The sequence below is a fragment of the Grampus griseus genome, assembly GCF_964374135.1.
Source record: "Grampus griseus genome assembly, chromosome: 2".
Taxonomy (NCBI): Eukaryota; Metazoa; Chordata; class Mammalia; order Artiodactyla; family Delphinidae; genus Grampus; species Grampus griseus.
This window is the reverse complement of record NC_139018.1, coordinates 135,408,735-135,433,478: the sequence shown is the minus strand read 5'-3', so window position 1 is coordinate 135,433,478 and position 24,744 is coordinate 135,408,735. Positions and strand designations below refer to the sequence as shown.

The 24,744-nt window shown below is 41.4% G+C and overlaps 1 protein-coding gene across 8 annotated transcripts in view; it reads right to left on the bottom strand.

Annotated features, from left to right (window-relative positions):
• Window positions 1-24,744, bottom strand: part of AKAP13 (A-kinase anchoring protein 13) — a gene marked incomplete at its 5' end in the record, with an annotated part of 342,651 nt that overhangs the window by 26,678 nt on the left and 291,229 nt on the right. For 6 of the 8 annotated variants that reach the window (XM_082649215.1, XM_082649219.1, XM_082649218.1 and 3 more), the window contains 6 exons: window positions 512-664; window positions 1,247-1,359; window positions 2,792-2,927; window positions 6,355-6,421; window positions 8,579-8,646; window positions 23,723-23,897. In XM_082649215.1, coding sequence (XP_082505341.1) covers window positions 512-664; window positions 1,247-1,359; window positions 2,792-2,927; window positions 6,355-6,421; window positions 8,579-8,646; window positions 23,723-23,897 — 712 coding nt within the window. The remainder of the gene's footprint in view (window positions 1-511; window positions 665-1,246; window positions 1,360-2,791; window positions 2,928-6,354; window positions 6,422-8,578; window positions 8,647-23,722; window positions 23,898-24,744) is intronic. The other 2 variants (XM_082649216.1, XM_082649217.1) reach the window with 2 other exon arrangements.

Below are 24,744 nucleotides of genomic sequence, written 5' to 3'. Positions count from 1 at the left end.
CGGCCCAATTTAAACTTTAAAACTGAGTCAACAGCTGTCTTTTCCCTAAAGTGTTTTCATCGTATTCCTCGATTTCTCACGGGACCTCACGTTATTTTCTGACAGGTGTACTGGATTCCATCACTCTTAAGTGGTGGTTTCCACAGTGGTCTTCACTGGGATTCAAGACCTTTCATAATTTACTACGTTCCTATTTCCCAGAAATGACTTGTGTTTAGTCTAGTTTCTACTGTAGCTGAGGAATTAAACTGTACTGTCACAAGAGATCTCTTTTTAGGACTATTGCATAAGTAAGCACTCATATTAAATAAAATGTCCAATAAAATTAAAGAATATAATTTTACAGAGTAAAGGAGAGAAATAAGATGTCTCTATACCTCAAAGTTTTCAAAAGAAAATCTTTGAGATGCTACATACTTGAAAATTGACTTGATATAGCCCAATAACTCCCCTCATAAACAATGCCAGACAATGCAAATCAAATATTAGCAGAGCACATGAAGAGTCTCACCATAAATCACTTCTTGCCGTTTGACCACATCTTTCTTTTGCTGTTTCAGAAACTTGCTGTCCACTATCTGACTCCAGGATTCTGCTTCCAGCTGTTTGGACTCAATCTCAAAGTCTCCCATTAGCTGCCCTTCATTCAGGTCTGTACCTACTCCTCAAAATACAAAAAAAATCAATATCAGAATCCTGCGTCTGTGACCTCTAAAAAAAAAACCTCTGCTGGACGTTCCTCATGGGGATAATTTTATGAGACGTAAACACTCTACACTAATACAGGGATGTCATTAGAATATATATTCTATTAGAAAAGATCATTTTCTGTTCTGGAGTGACATACTCTATATTCAAGACTTCGGTTAAGGATGATAAATGTCACATAAATCAAAGGTAATTAAGGCATATCAGGGTCCTGGTGACTTTACTTGTTTAAGAGAGTAGGCTTACAGCTGTGCCAAGAGAGCTAGAACTGAACGTGTACGAAAGTCTAGGGGAAGAAGAAGCGTTTGAACCAGAGTCTGACCACATTAAAATCAATGACATCCTTCAGTGGACAACCATCTAACAACAGGATAAGTGGGTTTACCGACTCATTATAAAGCATGTGATGCTTTACAGACAGTCCAGAGAAGTTTCACAGGAGTAAGGAAGAGGCAGGAGATGCGTTAGTGCTTGCATTCTAGGAGATGGCAAAAAGTCTCTGCAGACGCACACAATACACGCCGTGGCTTCCCCTTACCCTCATCAGTAAGGGACTCTGTTGACTCATTGACCTTGCTGATTTTATTTAGTGAGTCTGTTGAATGAGACAGGAATTTCCAGGTGTTTGATATGTTCTCATCATTGCCAACTCTGTGGGAAAAAGGAAACACATACTGTCAGATACATTCTGAGAAGCCATAGTTTCCGGTCTTAAGTGAAGATCTGAAAAACTATAAAATGACAGCTGGCTGCAAGTACTACAATGATGGAAGACAAATTACTTATGGCAGGTACCCAGCAATATGCAACACAAACTATTAAGGAAGGTTGGAGGCATTTAACATCACTGCAAGTATGAACTTTTTGAGCCTTGGGTTTTTTTAACGATAGGTAGCAAGGAGAATGCTCTTCCTTCAAACTGCATACACATTATATAAGAAATGTTTCTGTTGGAAACTCATGTCTAACCACTACACTTTTTCCCTGCGTTCCCTAAATAACTATAGACCAAGCACTTATATTAAACCATATTCTTCGAACCTTTCTTGACCCCAACTCACCAGCTAGCACATTAGGCACCCAGAAGATGATGTTTGTGGTACAACACAAAAGTAAGCCAGAGTCATTTAAAACTCAATTTGATTTAAAGGCCAACTTTTCAAAGTCATAATATAAACTCATTTGGATAACATAAGAACTTGGAAAAGAAAGCCTTTGGTTAATTACAACAGAAAGTCAAAACAATATAAAAATACCTGAAACTTTTTGTTTTTAAGGAGGAGGAAACATTAGCCAGCACAGAGGTTATAGGAAACACAGACAAAAGGAGATTTGCATCCTTCAGTTGGGAATTTTCCTCCAGCCTAGGTTAAGAGAGCTGCAAAGAGATGTTTTGAGTCCTACATTTGAGATGACTTCTTTACTGGATGGGAAGGCAGGCATCTTGCCCCAAACAGCCAGCAACATCGTAATCGGCCCTGTGCTAATTACAGACAGCCGAGGGCTGAACAATCAGGGGCCACAGCAACTTCTGGAGGGACCACAAAAGGAACTCAGTGCAGATGAGGGACGGGGAACCTACTGTCGTACCTGGCCCATTAGTCACTCCCATGACTTAAGAGTCAAGAGGCGAGTTAAAAAAAGAAAAGAAAAGAAAAGAAAAAAGCGAAACAAAACAAAGTTACCCCCTCCCGCCAGGTTCATCTGCCCAACAGAAAAGATCAACAGACATATGAAAATACAAGTGATTGAAACCAAACATTCAGAATTAAATCTTTTTTCCGATTCCCACTTCTTATTTTGATCTGAAAATCATCCTTTTAGAAGGCAGGTCTTTAAAAGCAGGGCTGATCATGTATAAAAGCAGAGGACAACTAGCCTAAAAATGGTGTTTAAAGGGGATCCTTGCTACAAAATGGTGATCATGATGGTGCATCAAAGTGTAATCCTCACCCCACTCATCTGTTGCACTAACCCATTACGTTATACATTTCTTTCTAAAACAATCTTTCTGTCAAATGGTATAAATTATTATGCTCTGTCACCTAGACGTCAACTGTGCTAGCTTTACATTCCCACTCACCCAGCAATGTTCTGAATGGAGACACTTTTGGAGAGCGACACACTCTGCTGGGACCGTCTGTTAGCAAACATGGGGACGGCAGTGGTTTCATCGGCCAGGAGGACTGCAGACCGAGGGCGCTCCTTGGGCTGGGAGGCTGTAAAGAAGGAAAGGACACCAAATGAAGTATCACCGACACATGCCCACCAGCACTGACTCACCTGATGAATGCCAAATAGAAACAAACTGCTTTAAAAGAGATTTACCCTGGGAGTGTAAATAGGTACAAAAACCCTATGGAAGACAACTTGGCAATAGCTGTTGAAACGGTAAATGCCTATATCTTTGACCCAGTAATTCCATTTAGGATATGTTTATTCTACAAGATTTACTTGTTTATATTTGAAATGACGTATGTCCAAAGTTATTCAATGCAAAGTTTGGTAAAAGCAAAATGAGTATCAAAAGAAGATCAGTTAATAAATCATGGTACAGCCTACATGGGAATACTATGAAGCTTTTAAAAAAAATGAGGACACTCTCCATGAACTTACACAGATCGGCAGATAACACATTAAGGGGGAAAAAAATCAAGGTGCAGAATAAAGTGCACAACAGACTACCTTTTATGTTTTAAAAACATAATTAATAATCCAAATTGGTATTTGCTTTATTTTAATAAAGAAACTTAAGGAAGATAAATATAAAACTAAGAAAAGTGGTTTACCTGTGGGGTGTGATGGCAATGAGGCAATGAGGATAAAGAATCGTGTGAAAGTATCATATATTTAAAAATTTAAACTAATTCAAAGTAAGAGAAAAGGAGACCGAAAGAATTTTAAGGATAAAAGGAGCCTCAGAGATAACTGAGGCTGGTGTTCTCTGGGAGGACCTACCAAGAAACGTGTCAGGGGCTGGTTAGATACGCAAATTCCCAGCCCTCCTCGTTCTGTGCGGGTGGGACCTGGGAGCCTACACATTTACCAGCTCCCCAAGAGACTCTTCTGTACAATGTCTGAGAACACAGGTTTTGACCAATTCCTTTAATTTACAGATGAGGAAAATGCAACATGTGTTTGATGTCACATAGCTAATTTGTCCTCATCCTGCATATTTCTCTTGAACTTGACCAAAGAAGAAACTGGAGGTCTAATTTCATGCAAAAGTAGTCACACTGCCATCTGGGTAGCAAATTATTTCTCCTTGGTAGCTAACTAAACTGCTGCATTACCTGTCCATCCCCAGGAGCATCAGGAGCTGAAGGAAATAAGACTGGGGCAGTTGTTATGGCTTCACAGTATTACAGGATGTTTCTGACTTAATAAAATTAATAAAACCATTAATTTCCAATTCAAATTCTATTTAGAAGAAGGTGATATAATAAACACCAGAAACATGCTACCCTATAACACGACCAGACCCTTCCTGCAGGAAGCACACAGGAAACTAGGAGATGTGGGTCCCACAGCAACAGGGAAGAAGGGCAACTGGCAGGGAAGAGAACATGCTCAAGTGTTCAAGAGCCTGGAGCACATCCTCAGTGTCTCAGAAGGGAAGCTGCTGAGCAGATAAAATCTGATGGAGGAAGAAACACCGGTTCTTGAAGAACAGTAGGATGTGGGTAAGTCAGCAGAAAAAGAGGACATTCTGATGAGGAGAACTGCATGAAGGAAGGCAGAAACACTCTATTAATGTGAAAGGGAGATAACAAGCAGAAGAGGAAGTAAGTAGAGGGGTGTATATAAGGGATCAGTGAAACGGCCTGAGAAGCAGAACGATGTCACGTCATGCAGAGCCCTGAAAATTATAAAGAACAACCTGCATCTAAAAGGCAGCATAGGGGGGTGCAAACAACAACTTTCCCTTGTTGAAACCAATCCACTGCACTCAGGGAAGTTGCTAACTACTCTCTGAGCCTCAGCATCCTTATTTGTGATGGTGATGGTAGTGGTGAAAGCAAACACTGAAGGAGGCCTCTCACCAAGTACTTCATTGGTGTGATCTCACTTAAACCCGATGACCACCGGCTGATACTATTACCATCCTTTCACAGAGGAGGAAAATGACGTACAGGGGATTTAGTAAATGTCCGAGGTTACACGGCTGTTAAGTGGGATGCTGGGACTCAAACCCATCCAACTTGAATCCACAAGCTGTACTCTTACCGCTACGTTACCTCAGGAATCAAAAGGGGAACACGGGAATAAGAATACACGTGGGGGTCAGACATAATAGGTATTTTTTGGGAAAAATGCTATTTTATCTGATTTGAAAGAAAAAAAAGGTTTCTGAAATAAGGGATAATGTCACAGAACAAAAGTTTAAGGAAGATTAGACTTGTAAAAGGTGTTGGAATGGGTTGGATCACTGGTTAAAGTGGGTGACAGTCTGGCACAACTTTTCTTCTAGGAATCCACATGCAAAGACGGGCAATAATTGGACTTCTAGCTAAAGGGACTCCACACCCTCCTGGTGGCACAGTCTCTACAGCCATTCCGGGGCCATCTGGAAGCACTCAGAGCCGTCGGGCACAGAGCAGTGGTCCTCAAGCTCGAGTGTGTGCATCACCATCACCTGGAGCAGCTACTAAAACACAGATCACTGGGCTCCGCCTCTGGAATCTCTGAGGTAGTAGGTCTGGGTAGGGCCCAAGAATTGGCACTCCTAATTGATCCAGGATCTACACTTTGAAAACACGGCCTGAGGGTAAGTTTCACATGGGCTCCCATAGAGCAAATTTAGGTGATATTCATTACTGCATCTTTATGGCAGGAGTTGGAAACAACTCAGACAACTGTCTTTGGGGGAACTGATAATTAAAATGTGGTATATATTTATGAAAGAACACATGCAGCGATCTGAGACAACAGCTTACATATAGTAACACGCATAGATCTCAAAACCATATTGAGTGGAAAAAAACCCAGCAGAATGGATAAGCAAGTCATATCATCTAATTTAAATTTAACGCACAAAATCATAAGTGATATTTCCAGAGGTACACATATGTCTAAAGATACGGCAGATCAGAGAGGTTTACATTAAATATACTGCAGTGCGTGCTGAGGAAGGGAAAGGAATGAGATAGGGAATGAAGAATGAAAAGGGGAAAATATTAAGTAAAACCAAAGTGAAGCTTTGCACAGACTGGAGAAGACAGGTCGATGTGAATGGGAGAGGTGTGAGTTACCCAATTTGTGTACCACTGAAGTCCTTGGGGAAAAAAAGAACTATTTTCGTAACTCCACAGTTTGTCAAGAAGTTTAAGAAGCAAGATCTCATTTGATGCAACTGTAACGCTGCTAAAAGCAAGTTTCACTGTCGACTCACGCAAGAGAAATTTCAAGACACACAGGGCTAAGGTGCTGCCTTTTAAGCTAAGACACACACTATTCTAGAACCTTCCAGAGAGTTTGATGGTAGAATGGTAAGCTTTTGGTCAATGAAACTGCAGCCTTCTCTAAGTATTCAAAATAGGTATTCAAATCTTGCTTAAGAATAACAAATAAATACTACAGAAGTATGGGTAAGTCCTGAACCAGAGAGGCGAAAAGGAATCATGAGAGGTGGGCTGAGCTACTTACACTTGTTTCTCATAATGACCGTGGGCAGCGAAGATGTGTCATGTGCTTGAAGGCTCCCTTTGGGCTGCTGAAAGGAAAAGAAAGCCTGAGTGAACACTGCATTTACAATTTATCTTCTGTCAAGTTTCAAGTTTCTGCTCCTACTTCCCCGCTCTGTTCCTGCCAACGGTCCCCAGCACCCTAGGCCTAGCTACAGCCACCCACTCTGGCTCTCCTCTGAACCCGCCAAGCGCTCTGATCCTGCAAATGCCGTCTCTTCTGCCTGGAATGCTCTCTTCACCGTCACAGGCATGGCATTCTTCTATTTGAAGATAATCCCTCCTTGGTAGAGCCATCTGTTAGCTTCTTTCTTCTCCTCACCCGAGGCAGGGACTGGCACCCCTCAGGATCCTGCATGTGCCCCCGCCTAGCCTTTTCCTTACTTATGGTCATCGTCTGCTTGTCCATCTTCCCCACCAGAATGCTGGCTCCTTTAAGAGCGGCATCTGTGCCCTTTTCGTTTCTATTTCTCCAGTGACTCGCATTTATAAGGTGTAAAATAATTCTTAGGTAAAGTGCTAATTTTAAGACCTTTGTTGTAGCATGGAACAGAGACACTGTGAGAAATTACAGACTGAAGCAATTAGTCTGAGATAAATCATTAGTGAAAAAGGGTCCATTTAAAATGAAACTCCCCCTTTCAGGTTACATTCTTTTCTATGGGATATGATGTATCCCTATCATTCTTCTTCTCTATAGCACATTCACAGTAACAGCAGTCTTACCAGAGATCACAAACTCAAATGCCTGTGGGGTCAGGCAGGTAACAAAGGACAGAGGAGAGTTGGAGGAGGGGGGAGTGGCAGTCTGGGGCTTGTACATCTTGTCTAGAGGAGGCGGCAGCCACTCAGCCCCAGTGGATTACCACCCACCACCCACCTCTCTAACATTTAAGGAACTACAGGCCAGATACTGTTCTACGTGCTTAGGAGCTATCGATGGATCAAACAGTCCTGACTTCAGACTGCCTGGCAAGTTTAGTGCTTACATTCTAGTGGGGGGAAGGTACAGATCATAAAAAGTAAATGTAATACAATAATACATACAGTGTGTTAAGTAGACCCTAAGAAGGTGGTAAGTACTATGGAAAAAAAAAGAAAAAGAGCAAGGTGGGAATTGGGAATGCTGGGTAAAGGGAAATACCAGGGCTGTGAGATCTTCCATCTCTTCAGGAGAATCAGAAATCCAAATTGGTGTGAAATACGATTTTTCAATAGATACACTAACTCAAATAAAAAAAATTACTCCATGAGCCAAACAAAATTTATGTCCATGGACTGAATAAGATCTGGGGTACAGAGGTCTGTCATCTTTACACTAGAGTTCAGTGCTTCTCCAAGTGTGGTCCTCAGACTAGCAGTATTAGCATCATCTGGGAACTTATTAGAAAGGCAAGTTCCTGGCCCCTCCCCACCCGCCAAATTGGAAACTCTGGGAGTGGGGCCCAGTGTCGTCTTATAACAAGCCCCCAAGGTGATTCTAATGCACACTCCAGTTGGAGGCCACTGCACTAGATAAATGCGTTTGGTTACTGGAAGCACACAGCATGCTGAGCATATGTGTAGATGGAGCTGGAGAGCACTCTTCTGACAAGGAACAAAGACATTCATGAGTGACTACAACACTGAAAACCACACAGGCCGCCTAAACGCCCATCTGCCCCCAGCCCCATACTCTTCCTTAAGGGCTCTGATATGCAGTGCCTGTTACCACACAGCTGCATACTCAGAGCACGTACCATCACACACTTCCTGCTCCTGTCATGTGATCCACACAAGCCTGTGGAGAAAAGTGCTGCCACACAGGCCCGTTTAACCCTGACACTCCCCAGCCCATCAGCATGTCAGAGCCCCTGATTTCCACCTGCTGCCCTCATGGTCCTGAAGAAGGAAGCCAGGCGTGTGAAAGGCAGAGGAGGTCTGCAGACACAGTTAAGAAGAAAACCACTTCAACGGCGACACACATTAAAATCACAGAGAAATGTGCATTTAACATGGAGCAGTTCTGAAAGCATTTTACCTTCCAAAAGCCACAAATTCCCGAGTGTGTTAAGAAGAGAAAAATCATTTTTGGTTATTTGAGTCTCAAAGTAGTCATTTCATCAAAATGATGAAAATAAACAAAAACTACAACCCCAAATCTCCCAACTCTGAAGATGTTATTGGTTTAGCCAGAAATGTCTTACCTTCATTTTGACCTTTGCACAGGAGGCCAGACATTCTCTACAGCCTTTGTGGACAAAAGCACCACAATCTGAAAAGAGAGCAAAACCCCAGGTGACATTAATACACAGCAAACAGATCCCCCAGACTGATTTTCCATTGCCACAGCAACCGACAGACTGCCAGGTGAAGTCGCTCACACGTCAGAACGTGACTAGCCGAAATTACAGATTGCAGCCCTCTTCTAGGAAGCAGGCATGCGATGTCATTTGGAGGAGGAGAAACAAGAGCAGATGTGATTTCTGATTAATAAAAACTAGAAATCTGAAACTTCTCGGGCAGGAAGCTGAGAGGCTACAAAACTAAAAGTGAAAGCATCTGCTGTCAATATGTAGGTCTAAGTCACAAATAAGACATAAATGGTATGTATTTACATATATAGACATTTACATATACCTTGAGTAACACCCACAAATAATACATAAATACAGCCCCTTAACAGGGGCTGTGAAATCTGTAATGGCTGTGTCAAAGGTGGAATGTGAATCTGAAAATCTACCTGTTTATGACCTTTGACTTGCAAACCTAACTACCCCGAACTTTTTGCAACACCCCGAGCGAGTCAACAGCTGCAGAAGAAAGGTCATCAGAACCACCCTAAAGCACCTCTGGGAGCCCTGACTCAAGAGAAAGTGGGAGACTTCTTGAATGATGAACAGAGATTTACCGCAAGATGAAGCACAGCCCATAATCCTGCAAGGACACGAGTTTATTTCAACTCTTACTTCTCACTCCTTGGCCCACAAGGGCCACTGATGTAAGAACCCCACCCTCTGTGCCTCACAATAGGGTCATCATCAGCTTGTACTGCTTCTATGATGTCATAAGAATGGTGCCAGGAGGCCAGAGGTGAAGTAAAACAAATACAAGAGCTGTCTGTGGGGACACCCCATGATGAGCATCTCTCCAGGGAAGGACTGCCTGAGAAAATCAACACATACCACCCATCAGGCAACACTTCACACCCTGATTTGGGAAGCACCACGGGTACTGCCTATGGTAACCCACGAATCATGGGCCAGGATGCTCTCCTGGTTCCTACGTACGGATTACGAGGATACTAGAATGGAGACTGCCAGAACCCCAGACGCTTTTCCCCATTCCTTCCTCAATGCCTACTGGGTTCACAGGTCTCTTCCCTAACACCACCAGTCACAATGCGTTGGATAATCTTATGGTTTTCTCCTCCACTGAGCGCTCCTCTAGGGTAAGGTCCCTTCATCTACTGCCGAATCCTTAATTAGGTCTCCCTAGCATAATGCCTGGCTCATGCCACCTACTCAAACGTCTGTTGGAGATCTTATGTCTATTTTATCCAAAAGCCAAGTGCCCTGACACAACCTAGATTACAGTATGTCAAATATCTTATCAACACTAAAAGGAGTACTAGAAGAACCACCATCACACTAAATGTGATTTAGGTCCTGGCTCTCCTAATTAGTTAATGTTACCCTATGCAAGTTCCTTCTCTAGAGGCCTCAGTTTCCTCAGACCTATAAAATGAAAGGAAGTACCACATCTTCCCCCAAGTTCCTTTTCTCTGTGATCCTATAAGACTCCTTATGCTACATCTCTTGAAGAAAGAGATAATTTTCCAAGTAAATCCACTAGATTGTTCTATAAGGTTCATGTTGCAGAAGAGTTTTCAACTTAGTCATCTGAATTATCACTAGGACAGACCCATCCTTCAGAGCATGGTTAGGGAAAGTTCCACTTAAAAGAGGCGATAGGGAGCAACTCTACTTTTGTTGACAGGATGGCTCAGAGCGGGAACTTGTCTGGAAGTGGGGTGGGGTGAAGTATTCTGGGCCTTTTACTCTCAGGCCTACCAAGCCTTCTATCTAGCTAAGCTCTTCTAGCTCCACCCCAAGGGAAATTCACTGTCTGGTCATTTTTCTGATGTTAAACAATCAGAAGAGACATCCATTTACCAACGGCAGCATGAGGAGAGACTCTCCTGGGAAAGGCTCACTCAGGGAATCAACAAGAGGAAAAAACCTGGAAGGCTTTATCTCAGTCACAGCTCTATTCTTATTTCCATTGTTTTCTTCTCCGGGAGAAGACTGCAAGGGAGCTATATGGATGCTCCCTGCAATTCCTACTGTTTGGGATCATGACCATTTCCACATAGGAAGTGAAACTGTTCCAGAAGTCAGCAGCTAAAAAAGAGCTATGTATCATTGAATATTAATGCCAGGGTTTCTCAGCAACATCCCTTTCTGGGCACAAGGAAGGCTCTGCAGAAAGAGACCCCTGGGGAGTGACTCATTCTAATCAGCAAAAGGAAACATTTTGAGGATATTTTTCTCAAGGACCGGAAACCACTGGCCCTCATTAAATTGTCTAGTTCTCTGCTACTTGAAAATAAGGATACATTTTGATAAAGAAATCGTCTTACTACTCAGAGAAAAAAGCAGAATCACAAATAGAAATCCACATAACTCTGAGATGCCAATGCTGTTATGCCCTTCTATACATCAGGCAATGTAATTCATATTCCAGGATCTAGACTTGGTGAACTTTGGCTAAAGATTTTAAGCCCCACTAGCCAATGGTCTTCCAGAAAGACTCAAAGAGGCAACAGGTGGGCTGGACCGTTTGCCTTGATTGATTTGTATTCAAAACTTTTTGCCTCTCACTTCTCAGAAACTTTTTTAATGGCTCCCCATCATCTTTAGGATAAAGCCCAAACTTCTTACTTAGCTTGACATGGCCCATCACGTGCTGTATACATTTCTAGCCCCTTGCCATGTTCTGTCACACCTCTGAGCTCTGAACAAACTGTTTCCTGTACTTGTGTCCCTTTCCCTCTGTTCCTTCCATGACTAGGTTGGCAGGACTCAGCTCTGACTCTCGCAGGGAAGATAAGACTCCCCACCTCTATGCTTCTGGAATTCCATGCTTGCCTCTGTTATAGTACTGTACTGTGATGGCCATACTCTTCCACTGGGCAGAAAACTCCTGGAGGGAGTCTAACTCTGTCTTTCTAAATTTTATATCCCTAGCCTCAGCCTCAGGCCCACAGTAAGCACTAGATGTCTGAAGGAGGGAGAGGGGTGGGCAGGTGAGCTCCAAGCTGCTAGACCCACAGCATGAAGTATAACAAAGTAGTTAAGGCAAATATCTATATTCATCTTCTAGTAAGACAGAACGTGTTTTCCCCCCGTATCGGCCCCACTATCCTTACTCAGGGTACATGTCTCCCCTCCCCTGCTACACAGATGCCTGGGACCACGGAGTGGTCTTATTGATCCATCATCTCTTTCTCATGCACAGGCCTTCCAGCTCCCCTCCCTATCTTTTCCCTCTGTCTTTCATATACATCTTCTTTAATCCCATTCTTCCTTACCCTCTCGAGTCTTGCCTAGGTACCCTAGGAGAACCTCTTCTTCACTCCATTTTACTTAAACAAAATATACTTTAAAACATGGGTGATAAGAATATGAGGAAAACTAATGAATTCCTATCATGGACAAAAAAAGCCCACATTTTGAAATGGAATTAAAGGTAGTGCCATATCCAACAACACCATCTTAAAAATGTTTAAAACTCCTCATAAAACAATAAGACAAAGAACCAAACAGAAAAACAATACAAAGACTATGAACAGGCAATTCACAAAAAACACAAAATGGTGCTCAAGCTCTCTAGAAATTAGAGAAATGCAAGCTCAAACAACATAGAAATATCATTTCACATCCAACCAGATTGGCCAAAATAAAAGTCTGCCAGTTCTAGGTACTGGTGAGGATATGGTGATGCAGGAGCTCGCATCATCTGCCGATGGATGGTACATCCATTTTGGAAAGTAATTTGGCAACATCTAGTAAAGGTAAAAACGTGCTCACACAATGAATTAGCAATTCCCTTCTTGGTATATAGCATGGTGATACACACAAGTACAATTAAGGATGTTCCCCGTGGCACTGTAACAGACAGAAATTGGAAATAACCCAAATGACTTAGTAGTGGAACAGATTTGATATATTCAAAACTGAAATACCATATAAGAGTTAGAAGTCAATAATCTAGATCCATGTGTTTCAATACCCTGTTTGGATCCCCCAAATATGATGCTGAGGAGAATAAAGCAAGTTACAGAATGAGATACACTGTATGGTACCACTTAAATAAACTAAAAACAAAAAAAACATTTTTAATATTATTCATATATAAGATAGTTATAAAACACTGGCTTCATACACACTGAATTCATGATAGTGTTTGTCTTGGGGAGGAAGGAAGAGGAATGGGATTAGGCAGGGAAACAGGGGAATTCAACCTTAACTATAATGGTTTATTTCTTCAAAACTGAAAAATAATCTAAAGTAATATGACAAAATGTTACTTTTTTTTCATCTTGAGTAATGGGCACATAGGTGTTGGTTATGTTATCCATGCACTATTTTATATTAGTGTGTTCTTTTTTAAAACCCAAATTCTAATTCCTTCAAAGTTCCCTGCATTTGCTTATCTTTTAAAACAAATATAAAACAATTTTCAATTAGATTTTATTATCTTATATTCCAGTTAAAAAACAGCATTTTCTCCTTTGCTGTAATGAAAATCGATATTTTAGGCATGGATGGGCAACACAGGGTGGTGGATTTGCTTGAGAACTTGCCACTAATTCTGATCTACAAAAATGACCAACTAGTACACCGTGGACAGAACTTGCTTTCAAGTTGCATTCTTCCTGTTTCTTTCCTCCCCATCAGTTCCATCACCCTATAGAGAATTAAACAATGGGAAAGGTACAATCACTTTTAAACAGACTTTGGCAATATTCAAGTTCTCAGGCCAGTGTTTGAGATTTAAAAGACAACTGCAATTGATGAATCATAAAAGCAGAAGTAATATTTAAAATGCACTTCTGGTAAACAAATTTTCATACAAATCCACTTTAGTTAACTGAGACATGTCCCCAAACCCACAACCCAGCTGAAAATTTTAATATACTTCATTAACATGGTCACAAGTCTTAGAGATAAACAGTTTGCATAGATGTCTGCTTAACTTACTCAAGTACCTACTTGGAAACTACTCTACTTGTCAGCAGGCTGTCCTGGACTCAGTTCATGGCAATGGTTTTAGTGGTATACGTGGGTGGTTTAGCAACTTCCGCCCCACTGACATCAGCCAAAGTCATGTGTTTAAAACCTCTGTTTTGGAAAACAGACAATTACTGAGAACTTAAGAATCGAAGACAAATCTAATACACTTTCAAGCTCTCTGCCACAGACTATACCATGTTGTTAGGGAGATCAAAGAATTATTTGGCCTTTTATTTATTTTTCAAAAAGATTTCCTGATAGCAGTAAGCAATATACTTTCATTCTATAAAGTTCTTCAAAAAGGTCTTGGCACAGTGGTTTATGGGAACAGAGCTGACCCTTAATTAGACTCCTCTGAACTTAAAAGCAAACAGCCCAGCCTTCAACTTCTTTTCTTGCTACAAGGAGGCATCAAACAAAAGGATATGAAGGAAAACCCACATGACTGGGAGCTATCATCTATTTGTTGCTGTATTTTTTTTTAACCTCTGCCACCAGATCTTTGGTGAACTGTTATATACTATACACTCTCTTTCAGCAGAAAAATCAAACAACCCGTTAGAGAGACTGGCTTAAGAAAATCAGCATTAAGAAGGGTAAGAGGAGTGGCCATGCCAAATTGAAATTACAGCATGGCATTTTCCAGGCCTCCCTGTTAAGGGAAGGATTCACCTTGAGTTGTGTTGGGGACCTGAAGGAAGGGCTCTTCTGCCACTTCAGTCCAGTGGGCGATGTGCTGAAGAGCTCCTCCTAGAGACAGGTCTGAGCAGCAAAATCCATCTGGGGAAAATTCTCTGACCCTTCTTAAGGATAAACATTGGAGAGTTTTTTAACTTTAAGGAGAGAAAGGTGCAACTGCTTCCTATTGTGTCAACCCTAACCAAGATAACTCAAACAGAACAACAAAAAAACATTTAAATACCAACAATTTAGAAATACACGCTCCAAAATTATTTCCACAACTTCTTGTTTAAATTCTTTGGGGAGTGTGAGACACTGCCTGGTCTGGACTGACAGAGTGTAGATACAAAAGCCTTGTAAGATATTCTTGGTAGTTAGTGTAATAACCACAATGCTGATGTACAGGACAAGAGGAAAGCCACAAATGACCCAAATCATCTTAGCTGAAGTGCTCACCTAGCAGCAGTTTTCAGAAGAACACTGGTAAACAAACAAACAAAAACCAAAATGAAACTGCTCTGTTTGGATAAGAATTGACTTTATTGCTCAGGCTCTTTCACCTTCCTTTTCCCTAAACGAACTTCTTTTCCTTAATCAGATATATGTATTTTACTATCTAAGCAATGAATTCTAAATACAAGAAAACTGCCTATCTAGAGAGCTGTCTTCCCGGATAAAATCTAAAGCTGAATCCAACTGTCACACACATTCTAAACTCTTATGTTTCCTACTTAGATTGCAGCTGGTCTACTTGTTTATTTTTTTAATCAAGAGAACCAACCTACCACAAAAGTACTCAGAAGCTGCTAACACAACAGAAAATAAATCCACAATAATCTCAATATCATTTTACATCTGTTTAAAGCAAACAAAACAGAACCACTGGCAATCTCCAAAAAACCCCGAACAGAACGAATTCCATACTCTGAAAGACTCCACACCAAGCATTCCAAAGACCAAATTATCTGTGGCAGCTGGAAAGAACAGCTGATTATTCAAGGGAAGCTTTACATAACTACAAGAAGTGAGAACTGGAAAGACGCTCTTCTCCTTTCTCCATTAAAGTCACTGAAATCCTAAAATAAGGGTAGAGTTTTGGCTGAGTTTAAAACAAACCAACCAACCACACACACAACCCTGTCAAGTTTCTCATAACTTAAATTACTCTGAAGCAGTCCCGACAAGGGGCTTCAGCCCCTGCTGCCACCATTTGTCTGTTTTCCAGGAGCGGACTTCAGGGGAGCTACAGGGAGGCTTCGCTACTGCTCCCTGCTAGTTCTAGCATCTTGTGATCCTGACCATTTCCACCTAAGGGACTCAGCTTTCACCACGACTTGACTTCAGACCGCTCCAGGTGTGTTCTACCGGGGTGAAGAGATGCTGATTTGTTTTAAAAATTCTATCCTGCTGTATCTCTTAATATTTGCATGCAAAAAGATATATTAAAGTGAATAAAGACATTTGAGAGACAGGCGAAGATCAACATCAGCCATCGTCACACAAAACCATGATGAACCGTGCGGCTGATCTCTCTAAACCACGAGTCAAAACTGACTGAGCAGCCACTTGGGGTCTGAGGCTCCAGGGTCAGCAAACAGGGTTAATGTTAAACCAAAAAAGGGAGGCTAAGAGCACAAGGGTTTCCCGGGAGTTAAATGAACTGGAGGGATGCTATGTTTCCTGAGACCCCTGGGAAGATCCTGGACATGAGAGGGGATGGAGGGAGGGGGGAAAAGAGATTCTGAGTCCCCAAATTACTCATATTTTCCACTTCCTGCCAAGGTTACAGATGGTGCTTCACACACACAAACATGCACTGCAGACACTGTTCTTCAGGAAGCTGGAGAGAACCAGCCCATTACTTTTGTTCCTTTGGGAAGATGACTACATGTTGTTCCTTTGCTTTCAAGCCTTGATTTTTTTCCCCCTTTTTTTATGTGGCAGGCAGCAACCTGTCAACAAACAGACCTTAATGCCACCACTAAATGTCGAGCTTATTTCAACATTACCTCTGGAGCGGACTGCAAAGGTACAGTTGAGATAGGTAGCCCCTAAGATTCTGAGGTGGGGTGGTATTTAAACTAAAAATGTATTTTTGCACCTTAGGTGCATAGTAGAGTAATAATCAGGCCCTATCAAACAGTTCCTTTTTGCTGTCTGATTCTGTTTATTTATTTTAAATTTTATTAAAAATAAATTTTTTGGCCACACCACATGGCATGTGGGATCTTAGTTCCCCAACCAGGGATTGAACCCATGTCCCCTGCACTGGAAGCACAGAGTCTTAACCACTGGAACTTCAGGGAAGTCCCTTGATTCTTTCAGTTTAAACTGAAAAACATTAACTTTTCTTCCTTGTTTTGCTAAGCAGGTAGAACTAAGATAACTTGTGACATTTTCAGTTTGACCAAGTGATTTCCATAAATCAAAGAACCACTGGCAGAGGACATGATGACTATACTTCCTCCCCCAGACTGATTCTCCAAACAGAAAAGACTCTTGTGATGACACACTGGACTCAGTGAAATAATCTGCTTCCAAAAGAAATAGACACCTGAGGTGACTTAACATTAAAAATTACGAATTAAACCAAAAAATCCCCATCCTACTTATTATAAACACTGTTAGCATAAAACTAGTAGTCGACCTATTTTACTGATTTTCTACTTTTAAAACGTCTTACATAAAATATTGTTATATTGTGTGCTATCAAATACATAAAATACTTAGTACAGATATTTGAACTATAATTTTAACATTTGCGTTTGAAGTCAATAAAAGAGAAAATGAACTTGTTTTGATGGATCCAAAAATGAGAAATCAGGTGCATATTATACTTGGAATTCACATAACTACCTCAGCATCTAATTTGTGTCTGTATTTAGTTTTGCATACATAACATAGAGAATATCTTCATTTTCATAGATAAGCTGGTACAAATATTAGCAGTTAAAAAAAATGGCTTGCCTTGCAATTATATTACGTTCTTCAATTAATTCGAGATGGAAGGAAAAATCCAAACAAGTAGGTAGACTGACAGCTACAGTTAATATGCTGATGTTAAAATTTGGTTACACTTTTGAGCATGTATATTTTTAAGTACGTTTTAAATTAGTTTAAATCCAAAAATCTGGAACTTCCAAAACACCAGTTCCACAAAAAACATTCTGAAAACCACTGTCCTATCTACCAAACTATTTAATTACTACACAGATGTGTGGCTGAGAAGTTTAGTCTACAAGTCTCAAAACTTTTTTTTTTTTAATTAATTTATTTTATTTTTTGCTGGATTGGGTCTTCGTTGCTGCGCGCAGGCTTTCCTCTAGTTGCGGCAAGCAGGGGCTACTCTTCGTTGCAGTGTGTGGGCTTCTCATTGTGATGCCTTCTCTTGTTGCGGAGCACAGGGCTCTAGGCGCGCGGGCTCACTAGTTGTGGCGCATGGGCTTAGTTGCTCCGCGGCATGTGGGATCTTCCTGGACCAGGGCTTGAACCCGTGTCCCCTGAAATGGCAGGCGGATTCTTAACCACTGCGCCACCAGGGAAGCCCTCAAACCTCTTTTTTTCTTTTTTTTTTTTTGCGGTACGTGGGCCTCTCACTGCTGTGGCCTCTCCCGTTGTGGAGCACAGGCTCCAGATGCGCAGGCTCAGCGGCCATGGCTCACGGGGCCAGCCGCTCCGCGGCATGTGGGATCTTCCTGGACTGGGGCACGAACCTGTGTCCCCTGCATCGGCAGGCGGACTCTCAACCACTGCGCCACCAGGGAAGCCCCCTCAAACCTCTTAAGTTTTTTCCTCATCAGTACCAGACCCCACACAAGTGATTTTCCATGGGTTGCTCTGGTATCCTTGGGCCATAGAAGTTTCCAAAAGGTACCCCAGGTGTCCTCTCCAGGGGGAGTTCTGCCACAAGCTATACTGACAGCATAAAGCGGTTCAACAGTCTGAGGTGCCCTAGCTGTATTTCATCATGAAGTGAGTCCAATAAAAGAGAATTTCTATTTATGTTTCACAGGGAAAGGTATGAAAAAAACAAAACTGGGTTTAGGATGCCTGGTTAAAAGAGGTGTGTTCTCCTACATCATAGTGGGTATTTTTGCTACCTGACAAATCAATCATATGTCAGTTGCAGGTTCAGTAGTCACTGTAGTCTAACACAGACTAACGATACAGTCAAGGAGAGTATAATTCAACTCTTTTAACCTGGAAACAATGTATACTCAAAAATCAATGACAATGATAAGATGTTTCATACACTGACATACATTAGACTTTTTCCAGCCTGCATTTAAATTGAAAAGTTACCTGGAGCTAGTCATGGAAAGAGTCATCCACTCACTATAATCACAAACCTATGGTCCTCTATAGCACAAAGAAAAGGATTCTTTGGGTCCTCAAACAAGATTTTCTCTCTCTTTTGTCCCTAAACCTGCTGATAATATTTCACTTCACAACTCAGAACTGAGAGTTGGTGGAATCAACGATACTGCTTCTTATTCATGCTGGTGCTATACAGAGCAATTTCCGTAGGTCTTCTGTCAGGCTGACTGCTTTCCAGAGATCATTTTGCTCTTTGTCATTAAGTTCTTCATACAACATCAACATATTTTGCTCTTTCATCAGAGACCAGCTGACAACCAGAAAAACCTCTGAAACTACCAATGATCTGATGTTTACATTTTTTTTTACTCAGAGGAACAATATTTAAGTACAGTCTTAAAAAATTCAAACACAAAAGTATAAAATAAAAACTTAGTCCCCTTCAATCTCTCCTCTCCTAACCTCTTTTACAAATTGTTAACAGTTTGGTGTATATCCTTTTAGATATTCTTATACATCTACATAAACAATTACTGTTTACTTATCTGCTTTCTATAAATTGGGATCATACATACAGTTCTATTTATTGCCTCTCAAGTTATCAAAATGTCTTGGAAATCTGTCTGTACTTGCAGAGCTATCCCAGTGGCTGGCAAACCGTGGCCTGGGGGCCGAAGTCAGCCCACATCTGTTTTGTAAATACAGACTTATTGGAACATAGTCACATTTATGTCTTGTCTATGGCTGCTTTTGTGCTGCAAGAGCTGGGTAGGGTAGTCACCACAGACACCTAATAGTCTGCAGAGCCTAATGTACTTACTATCAGTTCCTTCACAGAAAAAGCTTGCCGACCTTTGATCTATTCTATTTTTACTATTGGCCTAATATTCCACCTGATGAATAAATTATATTTTACTGTTGGACATTTAGTTCCTTTAAAATTTTCCACAATATGAATAATGCTGCAACGAGTAAGTACCAAGGATTATACCTTGAGAACTCTTCTTTATTTATTTTTTGGCTGCACTGGGTCTTTGCTGCGTGCGGGGCTTTCTCTAGTTGCGGCGAACGGGCTACTCTTCATTGTGGTGCGCGGGCTTCTCACTGCGGTGGCTTCTCTTGTTGCAGAGCATGGGCCCTAGGCACGCGGGCTTCAGTAGTTGTTGCTCACGGGCTCTAGAGCACAGGCTCAGTAGTTGTGGCACACGGGCTCAGGTGCTCTGCGGCATGTGGGATCTTCCCGGACCAGGGCTTGAACCCGTGTCCCCTGCATTGGCAGGCAGATTCTTAACCACTGCACCACCAGGGAAGTCCCGAGAACTCTTCTTATAAGCGACTGTGTAATAAGCAACTTGAGAAAGGTGCCTCTAATTACATATTCCAACCACTAAGAAGAAAGGATCATCATGTGATGTGATAGAGGTGCTAAATACGGCTACAATGGCAATCAGATTACAATATATAAATGCATCAAATTAATGCTCTGCATTCTTTAAGTTTACACAATGTTACATGTCAAATATATTCAGTTTTAAGAAAAAGAGCAAGAGAAAGGTGCCTGGCACATTCGGCTGCTCAATGAATATTTGTTGATGAACTGCTTTTGAATGAACCACAGTGCCTTGCAGAGTTCAGGTAACTGAAGATAAGAAACTCAAATGCATACTTACTGGTAGTTAAATGTAAAAAATAAATCCAGTCTGAAGTCATCAAGATCTTCTAGAATATTCACCCAGCTCTCCCCCTACTGAAGCAGAGGACAGAGTGGAAGCCATTTTCTCTTATATATATATATATATAATAAATATAAATCAGAACAATCCACTGAGGACACAGAACACTGAAGTATGTGAAAATCTCCATGAAGATTCTTCAAGAACTACTTTCATTCTTGAAGTTTTATTCAGTTATTTTTCAAACCCACCCCTTGGTTGTGTAGTACTCTGAGCAGTAGAGAGCATCCCCCTCAACTGGGGAGAGGATGTGTGGTCTCAGGGCACATAGTGGGAGCTGGGACTGAGACCCCTAAATAAAGCCAACAGCTTTAAACTAAAGACTGTAACAGCCATGCTGAAGGGCCTGGAGAAAGTCCACCTACTGGCCCTGCAGAAGCAGCAAGGAAACCTGCCCTCCCCAGGACCCTGAGTGAGAATTCTGTATCACATATGAATCCAGGGTCCAAATTTACACCATCCATATCTCCTGGAACCCTGAGTTAAGAAATCTTCTCTAGAGGTTTAATGGAATCCCAATCTAGGAATGATGAAACCCTGAGGGATCCAGCTGAAACAAATGCAGAACTGCTGCATCACAGGGTCACTGTGACAAAACAGGGAATCTAGAGGTTCCCACGGGAGGGAAAAATGACTTATAAAGCTGAAGCTGAACTTACAAAACAAAAAAACCCAGATACCATGTAAGGAAGCAAACGGCTATGAAGAAGCATTAGCAAATGCACAGGCAAGAGAAGATGTTGAGAGTTATTAAAAGTCCCTAATGGAAAGAACAGAATCTATACTGCTCGGGGATTTTCTTTTCTGCATGCTCAGTTATGCATTAGTTTTCTAAAAAATATATTTTATTGAAAATACATATTTAAAAATTACGTTTTATCACAGAAAGCAGGTGTTCAGTGTGCTGTACTGATGAAGTTCCTTGAATATTAATTTCATGCTGCCAGTCAAGAAATATGACCTTCCCCTATTCTTCTCTAAGACCAGTACTCCCAAAATGGAGATCAGACACTTGGCAGGAGGGATGCACAAAATGATTCTTTGAAATAGAGGAAATTTTTACAGCTCTCACTTATATTGACTTAAAAGAGAAATGGAGTTAATATATAGAGTGATAAATGGGTGGCTCACTCAGCCTTAATGTTAGGCAGCTTCCTGTTATGTTTGATCCTAGAGGATTCTGGAAGGAAGAAGAGGCCCTCGGAAGGTAGGTCAGGGATGTGTAACAGCTTCCTCATTCGTTTACTTTCAGCATCTTGTGATGAATGGAAATTTACAGGTGCTCAATAAAGTAAACTTATAAATTATATTTAGTTTCAACTAAAATAAAATGAAAAAGAGACAAATTCCTGCAAAGAAACTGTGCATCTAGGACAATATTAAGAAGACTAATAACTAACCAGCAAACAAGAAAATGGCAAACCTGACTTCTCATTCCTAGAATGAGCTCCTTGTAATTATAGTATAGGACATGTACGTAATTTTTTACACACACATTACACACACACACATACCCCGTGTGAGTAGACTAAGTATGTTTTAATGATAGATAAACATACTAAAAAGTGCTTGGTGACTACTGCCCTAGACAACCAAGTTATTCTAGTATTGAGAAGCTGTCTGTGTCCAGTGGCTAAGAAACTAAACTGGTGACTGGTGTCCTAAGAATGAGTCCTATTAGAACCTGGGCTCCAGAGTAACATGCTGGGGGGATATTGAACAGTGACAGTCTCGAGGTCACATAAAATGTATTACTATGCTGGAGTCGTTATCATCGTCCCAGTAAGTCACACATGAAGGAGGACATAAATGTGTGTGATATCTGCACACGAGGATGAAAAAAGAGATGAGAGCCCCCCGGAAGTTTTCTTTAAAAAAAAAAAATAGGACAGTAAAACAAATATGGCTGTAGACAATACTGGGGTATAATATATCCATAAGAGGCATTTTACAAGCACGTGAGTGTTAACGCCACGTCACAACGTTAAGTGTTAACGTTAACGTCGTTTAAAAAGTCACAACAGCTGCAGCGTGGATAAGATAGGCTGTGTGCCAGTTGTCACTCCACTCCTTCTCTAAATATCAAGGAAGCAAGTGAGTGGAAATTATTATTGCAGTAACTTAGACTCTGCTCAAATAAAGTTTTAAACATTTCAAATTTCAGTAAGTCAACTATTTTTAGTAACAGATCACTTGGGATACTTCACATAAGTGACTGAAATCAAGACAATGTCATGACATCATGGTCTGAGAAGTGCTTCTTGGAGTCTGAGTTAGTCACTATTTGGTCTGAATTGGTTACAGGTATGACAAGATCCGAATCACCTCAGTCTCTGGAAGAGTGGACCTTTACACTGGCCACTTCTGAGCACAAGCAGCCTCCTTGATTTTCCTTGGTGTGCACTATCAATATTATTACTTTCTATCTGTGTGCAACCACAAAATTCTGAGATGTAGTGCCTCAGAGCAAGGATCTGCAAATTAACAGCCTGTGGGCCAAATCTGGCCTGTAACCTATTTTTGTATGGCCCATGAACTACAAAGGGTTTTTACATTTTTAAATGGTTGAAAAAATAGAAAAGACTAATATTCCATGACACATGAAAATTACATGAAATTCAAATTTCACTGCCCATAAATGAAGTTTTACTGGAACACAGCCATGCTCATTGGCTTATGTATTATCTATGGCTGCTTTTGCACTACAGCAGCGGAGTTCAGTAGTGTGGCAGAGACTGTATTGCCCATGAAGTCTAAGAAGTCTGCTATCTAGACAGAAAAAGTTAGCCATCCTCTGTCTCAGAGCATATCGTCAAAACCAGGAACCATGTTCAGTTAACAGACTTGGCTTTAAGGTGGTAGTAAGCAGGTCAGCAAGAGGTCAATACAGAACGTCTCTGCACGCGAAGGTACTCTCCCTCTCCCTTGGCAGTTTCCGTGACTTGACGCTGGTCAATGGCTGAAGCATACACCAAAGTACTAGAGTAAAATATGAGCATATACGACCTGACAAGGGACTGCTGGGTAGCTTGAGGGTTTGAGGTTATGAGACTGTTTTCATGCTGACATGGACTTCTGGAATAAGGTAGTGGCTTAGGGACAAAAGGACAGGATATTTAAAATTGGGCTGTCTGAAAAAATTATAGGCTGTATGTTATATATCTAGAATTAATTTCTTCAATGCTATTTAAAGAGAGATAGAAAAAGGGCTACTTCTCCACATAAACGAGGAACAGATTAGGGGTGGGAAGGACAGGAAACTAGAAATGAGTTTTTCTGAGCCAAGAGCGTTCCGTCACACAGGAAGAAGCATGTCTCTTACTTGCACAAGTATAGGCGTCTTTGTTGGTGAAAGGCTTCGTGCACTGGCTACAGCTGATGGGACCCACAATAGGGATGGAACTGAAAGTGTGCCCGTTCAGAGTCTTCTTGTCCTTCTCCTTCTCTTTGGCATCTTTCTCCTTCTCCTTAATTTTATCTTTCTCCTTTTCCTTTTCCTGCCAAAGAAAACAATCGACAGTTAACTGAAGGCCTTCCCTTCTGGAAGGGTACCCAGCTGGCATGTGGTCAACAGTGGCTGGTGAATGTTTTGGATGAAAATTCGGAACACTGTCCTGGACAAAATTTTTTTTTATTAACCTGTGGGCATTTGAGCTACATTAGAAAAACCTTAAGAGGACTGGGAAGGCTAAACAGTTCTGTCAGTGGCTTATTCACTGGTTATTTATGCCAACAGACACATTCATTGCCCAATGACCAGCACCAGAGAGAAAGAGGCTTCTGGTGCTGGAGGAGGAGTCTGCAGTGGCCGTGAATCCTCCTCAGTGAGCCACAGCTCGGCCCATGGGGGAAGCTGGCAATGAGCTCAGGGCCAGCTGCAAGCAGGAAGCAGAAGAAAGGATGGTGACAGTTCTGGGACCAGCCTGAGGGAGAGGAAAGATGATTGGGCAGCATCAAAAATGACTCGAGGGTCCCCTCTGACTGCCTCCCAGCCATCACATATCCCCACGTGAGGGCACATCTCTGATGTTTCCTCCCTTACTCTAGCCAGAAATATTAACTATCCCCCCACATATACATTTTCTATTCTTACTAATTAGAATTTCAAGGTTCACAGATATTAACTTTGGCCCAATTTTCAAATTGGGGGAGGAGGGATTTAAACCCTAAAAATTTAAAGAAATACTAATGAGTGCTAGATCCTTAATAAAATACCCAAAGCAGCCAGGGACATTTCAGGTACACACTACTGTCAAGAGACGAGGGCTGTGGGGTCTAACTATATGCTCTCCACAAGAGGTCCTTCACAAACACGGTTAGGCACACGCTCGGCTGGTTAACCAA